Consider the following 15,040-nt stretch of genomic DNA (forward strand, 5'->3'; position numbering starts at 1 on the left):
TTATTGCACGAATTGTGGGGATTAAATTTTCATAAGATTTATAGCTGTGTAATTGTGTGTATTGTGAGGCAGTAAATATGTTGTGATGGTGTATTACATAAATTTCCCTTGTGCTCGAGGTCTCTATTTATTATAATCCCACTGCAAAAGGCAAATCGGAGGAAAACAACTTTTATTTCGCTCACAGCATGGTTTCGTAGTCTCACGTACGCCACTTATTTATTATTCCCCAATCGGATTGAACTCTTTACCCTCGCGTGGCCTGTGGAAATACAGTCTTTGTGTAAAATGATTCTATGCTTTTAACGACCTTGTTTTAATGCCGTTATGTTGGCGATATAAGAGTTTCTGGTGTCATGTTTGCGGGTGATAACTTACGCTGCACAGGAGAATAGAACCTGGCAAGGAGGCGCGATTGATTGGCCTTGGGTAAAAATCATTCGCGTCATCAGCTGTATCAGAATATTGATCGATATAAGAAATAATTCTCTCCTGGGGCTGTTAAACTGGGAATCTTTGTTGGCGTTGATAATCTCCAGAAATATTACAAGGCTGCATAGTGGAGGCGTAAGTAAACAGGAAATGCTTCACAAATTCCATATCAATACTCAATGCAGTGACGTGCGACGTAGATAACATAATTTGACAATAATACAGGTTACTTATATCACCGTAATTTGAACGCGCTACTATTGGTTCACCGGTCAACTCCGATACCCAACCTGTAGCCACCAGCGAGGACAGGGTTTTGCGGTAGTATGTGTTTCAAAGTGGTATAAGGTCCAACAAGTTCCAGACCCCATACAAATAAACATATCTCACCTATATTAAGGTGGGATGTCATGGTGGTTGTCTTCGATTCCACCGTTGAACACACCTTCGAAAAGGGCGTAGCTATTCAAGTAGAAGTAGAAGTAACGCCTTAAAGTTCCAGACATTACAAGTACAAGTAGTTAATTTCAAGATATGCCTGAACTATTTCAAATGAAATTAGATAATAGAAGGTCTGTAAATTACTCAAGTAAGTAGTTTCAAAAATGGATTTGGGTTAGAAGTCCATACTTTTAGCAGTTAAGCAGAGCTGGCTAACACAATATGACTACAATGGCATTACAGTTAGTTGCAGTATCAAAAAACTTATTTAATTACTGTGATACATGGGATATTTCACATACTTATTACAAGTATTTCACTTTGTAAATGATTCAAACTTATTTCGAAACTACTTTCTATTTTTAAAAATCCCAAAGTGTAATTAGTGTCGCAAGAAAATGAAATCGGATAAGTATAATTGGGAGTAGTCTTGAAACATAGTCAACTAAGTAAGTAGCACAAACATGTTCAACGCATACTTGAGTATACCCCGTAATACGGAGTCCGTACACGTAATACAAGTAGCCTATACTTCGTCACAAAACACCTCTTGGAATAACGCCTATGAACCTCCTGGATTTTTGTCTGGAACATTCTCCGCTATCGCCGACCTTATCAATAGGCCGCCGGGGTATCGACTCCGACGCTATCGCGACCTAATCTTTGTGATATCATATCACAAGTTCATGATATCACCGCCAAGATTTATATCGGAAATTCTCGGAAGACATTGTTTTGTACGTGCATTATAGTTTTGGTCCGGTGCTTGAAGTCATTTCAAAAGACGCAAGAGCACCTGCGCAAACACAACCGGCTGTTCGGTAAATACACATTTTTCTTTGCGTCGAATATTGTTTGATTTCTACTGAGGAACAGTTTTCGCAGACTCGACTTGATGTATGGACCAACAATAGCGCGGTACTTGCTCTTAAATGACCCAATCAGAAATGACGTGACGACTACGCTTCGGTTTAATTTCACCTATAGATGACAATTCTCACGGTTTCTGATCGAGTCTGATCAAGTCAAATATTTACAGGATCTCGGCATTTTCATTTCGTATTTAAACATATTTGTGTATCGATACGAAACCATCGATGTAGCATATAGTCCACGATGCAGATTGCCATATCATGAAACTCTGATTTTGGTGTTCCAGCGAATATACATCGAGATATTGACCTCATTCACATGAGCTATATTCAGAATAAAAATGAGGAACACGCACAGAATCTTAACAATACGTCATGGCTACACCTTAAGGAAATATACGATCATGATGTCGAAGTGTCCGAAACCAAACGTTGATGAGGAGTGAGTGCCTTCTCTTTCTGTGCTTAAACCGATCATCCTACCATCCCGGTAGTAACCCTCAATAAGTGGCACCCAAGGAAACGGGAAGTCAAGGCATTAATTTCTATAGTGGCATAATTTTTAATGCGCGTGCAATTGGACACTTTTAGTTTTGTCTAGTTATTTCTGATGTTTAGACTATTTATGTCCGTGTACGTACGGGCACATATGACTCCTTTGTTAAAACGATTCATATTTGCATTTAACTCTATAGGCATTGACCATGCTGGTTTTCATCCTATATACCCTGCTGCGGGCGATGAATGGGGGTCAAGGGAAGCGTGCGAGACAAAAACATGGGCAATATGGAGTCGGTCTCAGTGGTACACTACACCCCTCGTAGCTCCGGCATTGGATTAACCGCTCTGTCAACCGCTTGTCACAGGCACAACTGCTTAGCGATCAGGCACAACAAATGCTTGCAACCCTTACGGGAAAGAGAGAGAGAGAGAGAGAGAAATTTTTATTTGTCCACCGTGCAAATTAGTATCACAATGCATTACAAAATTGCAATTGAATGAAATATGATATATATATAACCAACATATAGACGGTAGGCTCGATATAGAGTGACACCGGAGCCAGGCCGGGAGCATCTTGCTACAGAAATCGTTGCACTCCATATTTTAAATTACCTATCAAAGATACAAATGTAGGAAATAAACAGCATAGTGTCATGTTCGAAACATCACGACTAGATTTTGACATCACAGTTTTTGTATGGGTGTAGTAGCCAACCTATTAAAATCTCCTGGCAATGCCTGAAAAACAATGAATGCGCTCTTCTAGTGTAAACTTGAGACAATATCTGACATTATATGAGTATGCGCGAAGTATGCATCAAGTCGCATCAGATCTTATCATTCGTCGGCTACTATGATATTTTGAAGATATGTAATAGACATCATCAAAATCGCTGCCAGCCAGCTATAGTGCCAGAGTATATTCCATCGAAACCGGACTACGACAAAAAGCCTGGTTATTTGGTTATGTCTCAAGTGACCTGAGATTAAGCATCTCTGGTTCCTGAAAATAGTGATTGGAAATTCCGATTCAGTCTCATTGATATATAGTTCATGCCGAAGATAACCGACATCAATTTGTTACCCGACCCTACAAAATTTCACTTGTAATGGGATCGGCCTTTTGACTCGACCGGAAACAACATACCACAAAGTATGCATTATGGGAAATAAATTTTTACAATTTCCGCAACTTAACGCCGGAATTTAGAGTTTCACTAAGATGGTATCGCTGGGTATAAATTCATGTATAGTGTTCAATACGTTATACTATATCTGTGAACATGACGGAACGGTAATGTATCAACAGTGCGGAGAAAGTAGCAGCGTCGATCATCGCATACTATACACAGAAATGCATTATTTCGTAAAATCGCGGTTTGTGGCAACAGTGACGTGATTATGTAGGCTACTAACGTCTGATGAATCGTTCTCACTCTTCCTCAAAATTGAGAGAGACTGATGAGCTAAAATGAGAGAGTTGTGAGATTGCAACTCACTTTCTGAGACTAGAGGACTGAGGACGATAACTTTTTTCTCTCGTAAATATCCTTGTGACTGCACGAGAGTGTAGGTATTTGTCTGGTTGATAGTCTCTATAAACTATAGCAGCCATTGCTAAAGTCGGTACAAGGCATTTTCCTTAACCCATATCTGCAACAAATCGTATTTCTACCATAAGACGCTATTGTCGATTACAGCTATCCTCGGGTCCATGTATGGGTATGATATTGGTGGTAAGCAACAGGTTACTACTATAAACATGTTCTGTTACAGTGCCAAATATTTTTTTAAAAGCATATTGTTCTTCATGTACGTGCTTTACCTGCTTTTTGATCACTCAATTCTCAATCATTATGTGCTGACAAAGTTTAGTAAGTAGAGACAACCAACCAGAATATGATACAACATATAAGAAATCAAAGGTTTCTGCATGTTTTAGTTGGGCGGTTGTACTACTGGTTCATATTAGCGTTGAGACCCCAGGATCCCGGGATTTCAAGAAATCCCGATCCCGGGATTAATCGCAATGATAGCAATAAAATCATCCATGACTCAATCGGGCATGTCAAAGAAAGATCAGTCAAAAAGGAAGACGCAGAATCCTCGGTTCGATGAACTTCCTAACCAGTTAACTGCTGTGGACGTGCTGGCATTTAAACAAATTGCTCCAAAGAGAGCGAGTTCGTCGAGCCTTCAAGGCTGACAGCTATGACTTGCCAAGATGTCACAAACAGTTTCGGGACTTCGTGATCGATCACAGCAAAAAAATCCGCAAGTGTGTGGAAGAAGAGCTTAAGGCAATGTAACGGAATGACGGACGTTTTTCGATCACATTGGACAAATCAACTCCTACACGAAACAGGCGGTACATTAATTTAAACGTTTATTATCCGGGTGGCTTTCGATCGCTGGGTTTCATCCGTATTCACGGGAGCATGTTTTTGCGTCAATATAACAAGGAATAAATGTTGCTTGTGTAGCTTGTATGTGCATTTTGCTACTTTGTTAATCCCGGGAAATCCCGATCCCGGGATTTGAAATTTGATCCCGAAGTCCCAACCCTAGTTCATATGCCTAATATCACTATGTCATAATGGCAGATCTATATTTTATGATGTCAGTTAAACCTCGTTTTGCTTTATATAACTGGCAGAGGTGGTCAAAGTAGTCACCGTCGCTACTCAAGTAGAAGTAGAAGTAACGCCGGAATTTCTACTCAAGTAGAAATAGGAGTGGTGATTCACAAGTAAGTAAGTAAGTAGGTATTCTACGCTTATTTTTGCCTACAAAACTGGAAATTGTCAAGTAGACGTAGAAGTAGTCTAAAATCATAACTACTTAAAAAGTAGTGTGAGTAGGAAAAATCTACTTCAAGTACTTCAAAAAGTAGAAGTACTCCGTTACTGACCACCTCTGATAACTGGAAAAGTGGAAAGTAATGATGCGGAATTACCGCACTAGAATGGATCACCATACTATCATTGTTTCTTATTGAATGTCTTATCTGGTTGTGAAACTATACATTTTCATACTTTAAGGGTACGTTTTCGCTTAGTTAGTCAAGTTTACTTGTCATTTTGTTTCCACACACAGGCGAAACAGCTGCGGTTAGGTCAGCCCACTCTTCACGCCTTTGGAAATAATCAGTAGCATTTCACGTTAAAGAACGCGTGCGTTGTTCAGTTGTATTTTCCGACTATCTTGTATCAAAACCACGGTGTCATCGGTTTTAAATGCTTTACTCATGAATATCGAAGACTCGTTATTTTTTGTTTACATCGCGACATTTTCATGTAAACCCGGATGATATGTTAAATCTTCAGGAATGTACTGCAAAACTGCTTTGACAGGGCGAAATTAACATCAGTGTGTCCGGCATGTCAAGGACATGAGGTAAATTGGTATTGATTTCTTATGCCAATTCCACCAAAATACACATAATAGGCATTCATGTGTGAAATATATACCACCAACGAGTGGATGTAGTTCAACACTCTTACTGTTCATGGTGGCATCATCAATAGGTAGTACACTGCTCACGTAACCGATGTGTTTGATAATCATGTCGTTAGTTTTTGCATTGACTAATTGGTCGCGACAATTGGACCTCCCAAAAATTGAGTTGGACAAAAATATTCCTAGAAACTATTCAACAAGTCAGATATTTGCTCGCTCTCTTCTGTCTATTATTGGCGAGATGTTCCACTTCGAGCTAACAATATGATATTGACAGTGAGGATTTGAACGTGAAAAAATGATAATAGACAATAGAGTGTAATCGAAGGTATAGAGTGCTATAAAATTCTCTAACGTGACTGACAATATCCCAGTTCGGTAATTGTTACATATCAATCCGATTTGCAATTGCCACGTAACGCTTTTCTGGATTGTTCCGCGGCACGTACGCCGCGCGTGCTGCCTCCGTGAAATAACTCCCACCCAACCGCCAACGGCGATTCGGCGTAAATAAACAAAGCCGCGAATAGAAACGGGCCGGCATACCTTTCGCATAAAACTTCATTTATCCATTTATCGGATGTAATCGTCCGATAACGGTAATCCGTTCCTGTTTTCTGTCCCGCGGGAAGGCGAGATATTTCGGGAGATTGCGCTAGGTACGTGCGTCTAGATTCTTGCTACGTGCGGATTAAACCGGTCCGATTCCGCTGATGTGCCGCGAACGTTTCCAGACATGGAGACTTCGTAATGGCTTGGAGACGAGGAGTCATTATTAGGTAAGCGATGGATGATGAATGTTTCGCCATAAAATTTCCAGCTTTTCCAATTCCCCGCGTTGTATTTTATTTCCTCTGCCTATATCTGTTTTACACAAACTGATTTAGCATCATCACAATAGCTTTCTCGAAAAATATGAAAAGCTGTGCACTGTATAAACGAAATCGTGCATTTCACGAATTCCCTGTTCAAATCACGTGACCAGCAGAGGTATACCAAATTTTGCATTGCCCCTCAATATGGCTGAAAACGAGTCTAATACGTCAATTCTCGTGGAGATGTGTCCTAGGGATGAATGGAGTTATCTCTACGTGTACCACCCCTATGAAATCGCAAAAGACATGAGTATACAAAAACATAACCCGCTACACCCCTGGTATACGTAGGAATATGTGTATATTTGACTCGTGTTCGCCAATTGAAAGGGGTTTGAAACCAAAGTTTGGTTCCGGAAAATTCTTGTGGCAGGATTTGGACCCTAAATACACTACGAGAGACATTTGGGTAATACATTGATTTTCCATATTTACAGTGAAGTATGACAAAACGGAAAACGGCATCTAGTGTAAATGTGCGTGTGCACTGTGCATGCGAGCCTATAGCAACCGTCACCAGGCATCTAGATAAGCGAGTTTGCGGTTACTATCGAGATATTAAATCCTGCCAGCTGATTTTTCGGGTGACCTCTAATGACGAAGAATCTATTCCATGCAGTAACTACTTCCTACATAGGAAACCTATAATGTAAATTATAAGTTCTGTTATAAGTTCCACCAACAACGTTCCATAAGATTTCTTTTATATCGATAGATGTGAAAAGAGCCAGGATAACAGGGTAGATGATCTGCATCACAGGGTGACACATCATTCTCTTATTTTCGGTTTATCAGGAGTCGACATGTAGGTATCCTTTTCCACATTATTCTTGATGCTAGCTCCGCAGGTTTCGACCTCGAACTTTAGTTTAAACGTTTGAACGCATCGTGCTCTGTTTATCTACTTATTTCAACAGCATTCATTGTCACGGGCTCTCAGGTCTCACGTGTAAACAGAGGTGCACAAGGTTGTTCAGCCTCATGTTCCGGTTCAAATGCATCGCTGCATACGGTGCGTAGTTTGTTTTCTGAATTTTAAATGCGATAAGGATCAACACTTTCAATCCGACTAATCTCGAATGCATATTTTAACCATCCGCAATTGTGTCTCAGAATAATACTGATATCATATTAAAAACGAAACGTGTTTTGAAAGCAAAGTCCATTTTGAACCAACTCGTATTACTGCATCGCTTATCGCACGCTGCTGCTGCAATTAAATCCTGTTTTCGCTTTCAAGACACGGAAACTGTAAACGCTTTGTGCTGCAGCCTTATCGGTTGATCCGTCGAAATATCCGTGTCTGGTTGCATATTTTCGGGATTATTCTGCACGTGAAGGTGTACATGTGGGCGTTAATCTTCCATTGCCATGGTGACATATCCAAGGACTTGTGCAGAGTTAATCTCAGGTAACGTTCAGATTAACAGGAGACCGTCTGATGCAGCGAAATTTTGCACCGTCTATAATGTGAAAAGGTATCATGCAAAAATTGCATATCCACACCGAGTAAATAAAAATCGTGCTGACTTCTGACTTGCGGTGCAACTCGATCTAGCAGCACTTTTTGGTACAAAACCTCCGATTTTAATGGTTCAAGACCAGTCGAATACATCATGCACTTCCTACGAAGATAGATCCAAGTAATGGAGTGAGTTCTCTGCCCGTGTACCAGCGTGGCCTACTAAAAACCACCAACCCAAGAAAGCGCTAAAACGCGGAACACATAAAATTATTTAATGATATGCCCATGCCCCATAGGGTGTACCCTCATAAAGATTGATCTATTTGATTCATTTTACCCATTTAAATGAGTCATGTGACAGCAAAATGGTGTACCAGAAATGCAATTTAGCTAAGTTGCACCGCACTAGGGTTGCATTAAAAAACAGAAATCAAATAAAAACAAACGTGTTTAAAACGAGGCCCTTGTTTAAAACATGTGTTTCGTTTTTTTTAAGCCACGACGTCACCAATATTCAATTGTGCCGTCATAATGGATTGAAATTGGCAATTGAAAACATATCGTAAATACAGCTCCGTTGACGAAATATCTGTACTGTTGCTGTTGAACCGACTATTTTGATGGTTCCAACAATCCCATATCGATGCAACGTCTGCTATATTGGGTAGTAATGTAATAATGTTTTTTGGAAAGTATTCACACAATTATGGCATACTTTTACAACTTAAAACACACAATATTTATTTCAAAGGCCTTTGTTTAAAACATGTTTTAAAGTAAATAACCATTTATTATAAACGCAACCCTACACCGAACATGTTGGTGTGACTCTGAACATGTACTGCGCTAATTCGTGCACAGCAGTCCATCATGCCATTCAACGTGCAATATTTAACACAATACAATAATATTTCAATACAACAATTCAATTCTTGCGTTGCGATATAGCTGGATCAAGTTTTTGACACATGGGTCGTTTTTTACCCTGGGATAAAGCATCCCTTTTCGTCGCTTGTCCATTTTTAAAGATATGTAAGCCATTTTCATTGACTGTGCACTGTCTAGTGCAGTGGTTCTCAACCGCCGGTCCGCGACGACATTCCTGCCGGTCCGCGAGGTATATTACAATTTTATACTTCAATTTCAAGATGTAATGTTGAAGGTTTTGTCCATTGATAGAATAAATAAAACATCAAAATAATTCAGAAGTTCGTGAGGTGTCATTAGGGCTTGAAACATGTTCGATTTGACTTAAAGATCAAGACATGTTATTTGACGAGCGACAAGTACAGAACAGGTACGAACTGACTCATCGCTAAACAGCGCAGTTTGCGCGATCATTCGTTTTCGATTCATTCATTTTGTGTAGGACCGTAACTTTTCCCAACATTTTTCAATTTATTTTCACGCTTTGCGCGATTTATTGTCACTAAATGTCTTGCGTATTAGGTGCCCTTCTCCGAGATATACGCATGATTTATAGAAAAGGCATTTATGCGTCAGCCATTACCTCGCCACGACCTACCCACCCCTAATGAAGTATAGGCTAACATGGAACTCCGAAGGGTGTGCCAAAAATTCGGCAGCGAGAAAACCGATTCAGTCATTATAATTAGAGCCCGACCGATATTGGATTTTTGAGCCGATACCGATAAGACCGATATCCAGTACCTCCACCGATAACCCCGATATATTCAGCCGATATTCAAAATATATGGAAACTAGCTCAAGGCCCATATTTAACACCTCAGGGCATTTATTTCGACAACTTTACAGCCATTGATATGCTTGAACATGAAAAATATGATCTAGGGATTACAAAAATATATCAAAAGCACCAATCCAGCAGTTGCTGATTACAATTCACGAAGCACAATTTCTCGGCCCTTTCTCCAAGGAGTGAACTTCTGTGGTCTTCCATGAATGATGTATATAGTACTAAACACAGTGAGCAGTCTTTCACTTGGTAACATAGTTAGTGGCACAGCAAGAATTGGAAACCTTTCTTCATTTCGGTTCTACCGCTCTTCGGTTCTACCGCTCCCTTCCAGGAGATCTTTCCTTCAATGGTTTCACCAAATATTGATATTCTTCTGGCAGTGCACCTGGAGCCTTCAGCACATCATCAACAAATAGCCGAAGAGAATGTGCAAAACAACTGAAAATGTCCACGTCCGCAACTGCTCCAACCATCCCCCTTGGGCCTTAACCATGACCATCATTTCAACAATCAATTGATCAATATTTTACGGTCTTTTGTCAGAATTGGCCAATGACATCCTGGAATCAAAAATTTTTGTATCAATTATTGGCTTTACTCCACGTTTGCTTGATTTTCTTGCCCTCTATGCTCGCATATTTCCTGGAGGCCCCGCAGGCCTCAGTCAGACGACTTCATACATTACTGGTATAATCAGCTCTGTTGGTACAGAACCAATAGTGCTATCTTCAGAGAAATGTTTCGACGTGACGCTTTTCTCTATCATCACGAGGGTCAGTCCAGCATGATTGAAGTTCTCATTTCTCTTCTCAATCTTCTGCAGACAACTATCCACCAGCTGCTCTCTGTCTTTGGTGATCGATTACTGCAGGGGGATTCCCACGAAGTCAGTGGGGCATAACGGTGGTTAGTTATCTATAATATTTTTCAGATGGGCACGCCTACTGCCCTGTACGCAGTGTATGCAGCTTGGCCATTTATTTTTATAATTTACCGTTCTCACGTCTTCTATCGACTTCTCGGACTCACTGCCACCATGGTGTGACGTCACGAAAATGGCCGATATCTTTTTACCTTCAATGGCCGATACCGATATTTCTCTCCAAGCGTGATATCGACTCGATATTATCGGCGGGCCGATAATCGGTCGGGCTCTAATTATAATGATCGATAATATTCGGTATTGCCGCGATTAAGCTACATAAACTCTCTGCTTACACCGAGTAGAATGAATGTGCTCACAAGTACAGGTGAAAACATCCACCGAACTGTAGGGTCTGGGGGTGAATCCCCCGGCAGTTTGGCTTATCTCCCTGTGGGGGACCAACACCAACGTTTTTGGGGTGGGTTAACGAAGTGCTTTTGCGGCCCGAATTTTCGGATGGCCGCTATAGTTGCGGCAAGGTGTTTTCCTGCGGCACACATTGTATTCGTAGTTGCCAGAGTAGCGTATGCGTCTGATGGAAGTGGGCAATGAGCAAGGTAGCACGACAATGTGCTTGGTTCAACTTGGTGCTTCGTTCAACTTGGTTCGAGTTGGCGCGGTCGGTTAAACCCACGACCTTTGGCGCGAAAGACTGTAAACGACTCTCGGCGGTAGCACGTTTATCTGGATAAGGCAATTTTACCTCGAGTCAGCAGACTGACTACCATAAAATCACATGGATGCTATCATGAAGATAATTGATTTTACGATCAAAACCCTTTAAATGTCTCTCTCTAGCATCCTATAATTGCAAAAAATCGGTTGCATACTTTACATTTTGGCTTCATTTCAATTTTCGAAGTGCACCGGTCCGCCAGACACTTTTAAAAATTTTACCGGTCCGCGAGGTGAAAAAGGTTGAGAACCACTGGTCTAGTGCATGTCTCTTTAAATTGGTCGCGATGCCTGAGTTTTACTCGACTTACAGTCCTTTTAAACGGTTTATATGATAGTATCATAGGCTTGCAATGAAAGTACATAACCATTGGGGCCAGTCTACGCGGCTTAAAGCTTTAAAAGTTTCAATTTTTGTGCCCTGTGTCTCGCATTGTACATAGAGTACAAATGCCTTTTATTACATACATCAGGCTCCTAATTCTACGTTTTTTCGTGAATCATCTCCTGTCGATGTCATACAATCACCAACATTCGCGGAATGCGCCTATTCGAACAAGTATGCCGTTGTTTGCACATGCCGATTTTACCATCGCTTCTCTGAATTTTATATAGAACATCAAAGGAATTAGTACATGCTTTATTTTGCATTTCATGACATGCCCTTCCGTGCTTGCGTAGGCTATATGGCATTGGTCAGAATATGCAGCTGTGTTACGCACAAGAAAATCCAATTACTCAGCCTTCAACAACGTACAGGGGAAGCACGCAAATGGGGTGTACTGCAAATAAATCAGAAGAGGTTGTCTTTAAAGGTGATAGTAAATCCGCGCTTTTATCAACAACTTCGACTTAGCCATGTTTTCTCAGGGGAAATAGAATCAAGCATATTTCCAGGGATGGCCGAATGGCCGAAACTGCAATCACGTACTTGCACCTTTAGCAGAACACAACCGTCGAGGATTGACAATATGTGATTTGAGATTAGTGAGTTCATAGACACCACGCATTAATATATGTTTATACAATACATCTTGACTTATCTCCACAAGCATTTGCCTTACGCCTTAAGAATACGAGTTCAGTCTGTTGTACACCTGTGTTATTAAGTGACAACCCTCGTAAATATGCGCAAATTAAAAGATATGTACGAATCTACGGTGAGCGATATGATCTCCATGGTCGTAGCTGTGCGTCACAACTTGGGTGGTTAACGGATAGGAAATCAATAAAGATTGTAACGGCTGCAAAATAATTAAAACATTCGTCAGCGATATTCTGATTTCCGTTGCCGATTAACATTCGTGAAGTTTGACAATCCGCGCTTTGAGGCATCGTTTTAAAACGGTGTTAAATACAAATTTTGTAACGTGCACACGATTCTCTGCAGTCCATTTCGAACTTATCCATTGTGTCCACAAATGTGATTCATGAAATCGAGTGCATAGATTTAATAAGATGATTTTAGTGAAATTGAAATAGAAAATTTTTTTAATCAACTGGTGGATTCTTTGCTATTCAAATGGACTTTATCTTCATATGTTGCACACTGCACGCAACCGGATATATTGCAGTATATGCAGTATGAACACAGATTACTATAAACCCAGCCAGAGTTGCCTAATCTAGAATGGCAGGGGCTTCGCATCAATAATCATGCACCAACGTCTGTGACAATACATGTGTTGAATTAAGGTAGTCTTCTAAATGTCGCTTATTTGTGACAATCTATTTTTCGTAATCCCATGCAATCGCATATAGGAGATAACTCCAAACGGAACTGTGAACTAACATTTGATGAGTTGGGATATGTAACAAAAAGTTTATATGCTCGTCGCAACAATCTTAATAACGTTAATGCGAATCTAGTTTCAATGTATAACTTCATATATGCCGTTGAAGATGGGTGTGGTAAACATGATTTGCCTTTATCTTGGCGAGAATTTTGAGCGAATACACATTACCCACAGTTTCGACATAAAAAGGCATGATATCCGCCATTATGCGTATGACACACAATTGTTAAACAATTACCAAATACACGAAAAAGGATGACAGCGTACTGAATCATGTCGGTAAATTCAATGGTATCTCAATTTAGGATATTTGTTACGGAGAATCATATTAAACACTACACCAGTAATGACTAGAAAGCCATAATAAATCCATTCATGACAAAGTATCAACAAGCTATACAGGTTATTGTTTATTGTTTCAGCTTCATGATCGCTGTGTCATTTTTATGATTCCGTATTGAAAAATTGAGAATCATCAACCATTTTACGTGTCGCGTTGTCATAATGGGAGGGCTATATATAGACTATGGTGAGATTGTACCAAACACTGGTTTCGACATTTTGGCAGGGGACATTTGCGGCGATATTACCGTAATATGCAGAAAACTACAGCAACACAAATGTCATGTGTCTCCACTCCATCCTATGTAACAAGATGTGTGCAAAACAGTCAATAGCATTCATCTGCCGGCCGCTATATGATACTGGTATATTAGAGCTCATTATATCAGTTTAAGTTGCTTTCTCGTGTAATAGCGAAAATTAGCAATCTGAATTGTCAAAAATCAATGGCAAGCTTGACTAGGCTCAAGTGGATAATTATCACCCTGATGTTGTAGTATATTGTTGTCGACCATCGCGGTATATCACGAACAATCTCAATCATCATGTTAAACACATAGCAAATGAATTTGCAGGCAAATCTTTGTGATTGAGTTGTGTTATATTGTATTCTTGTGGCTGCAATGATTGGTACAGAGTGCAGTTGAATTGTAATTTTACCAAAATATACGGACGCCCGTACTGTCGGCATCATGCAAAACGCTTATATGATATATAAGACACGGATTGTTGCTGTTCTCTAATGCGTCGGTGGAATTAACCTATTGACTACGTCTGTAGTTGTTGAAATGTCGTTAATGCAGTCACGCCAAATTGTCACACGCCATTATCAAGCGTATTACAGCAGCAACTGCCAGTGTCATGGCGCCAAAGACAAGATAAACGAAATACGCAGCTAATAGCGGCACTGTCGTAACGTTAATATGAGCTTTTTTACGGCCCCAAAGACTGAAATAATATGAAAGCATACTGTAGTAAATTTCTGTATCAAAATTGTATTTTAATATCACAACAACAGACGAAGTTTCCACAAGATCCTGAAACAAAAAGCGCTACGTTGGTGGCGGCATAACGCATTCCCGTGGTGTACTTCGGCAATGACAATACCTAATTAACAGAAACTAGTTAAGCGGATGATCTGATTGCTATTTGCATTATTCCGTGTATTATCTCGAGAATGTACAATCGGCACTGATGATTCGAAGTGATGCTCCAGCTCAATGTCGTGTTCTGATCAAATAGAAGTGCCTATAATGTCTGAGTGGTGCAATAATTGTTAATGTAACGGTTTCGCGTTGACCAAAGACTTTGGGCTATAGTTACTCTTTACGTGGATAAATTTCGATCAAAACTTGTAAGATAATAGTCAACTACCGAGCTGCGACACTTCCTCTGATATACCTGAGTCAAATATTTCCCGGGGAAACAGAACCGACCCGGTATCCGTCGTAACAGGGCCGCGGATTCGGAGTCAGAGTTCCGTTAAATGTGCTTTTGGCGTCACGGAAATTTGGTAACACGCTTTGGAGTTGAG

General features: G+C 40.3%; 1 protein-coding gene across 1 annotated transcript in view; it reads left to right on the forward strand.

The window, feature by feature from the left end:
- The first annotated feature begins 5,187 nt into the window (after positions 1–5,187).
- The window catches only part of LOC145436274 (uncharacterized), a 19,876-nt gene continuing 10,023 nt past the window's right edge, over positions 5,188–15,040 (forward strand). Inside the window, exons 1-3 of the mRNA XM_080313636.1 lie at positions 5,188–6,487; positions 7,299–7,388; positions 7,824–7,994. Coding sequence (XP_080169762.1) covers positions 6,459–6,487; positions 7,299–7,388; positions 7,824–7,994 — 290 coding nt within the window. The 5' untranslated portion in view covers positions 5,188–6,458. The remainder of the gene's footprint in view (positions 6,488–7,298; positions 7,389–7,823; positions 7,995–15,040) is intronic.

Source organism: Botryllus schlosseri, chromosome 3 (genome assembly GCF_051294905.1).
Source record: "Botryllus schlosseri isolate E-star chromosome 3, Bs_hap1, whole genome shotgun sequence".
NCBI classification, from domain to species: domain Eukaryota; kingdom Metazoa; phylum Chordata; class Ascidiacea; order Stolidobranchia; family Styelidae; genus Botryllus; species Botryllus schlosseri.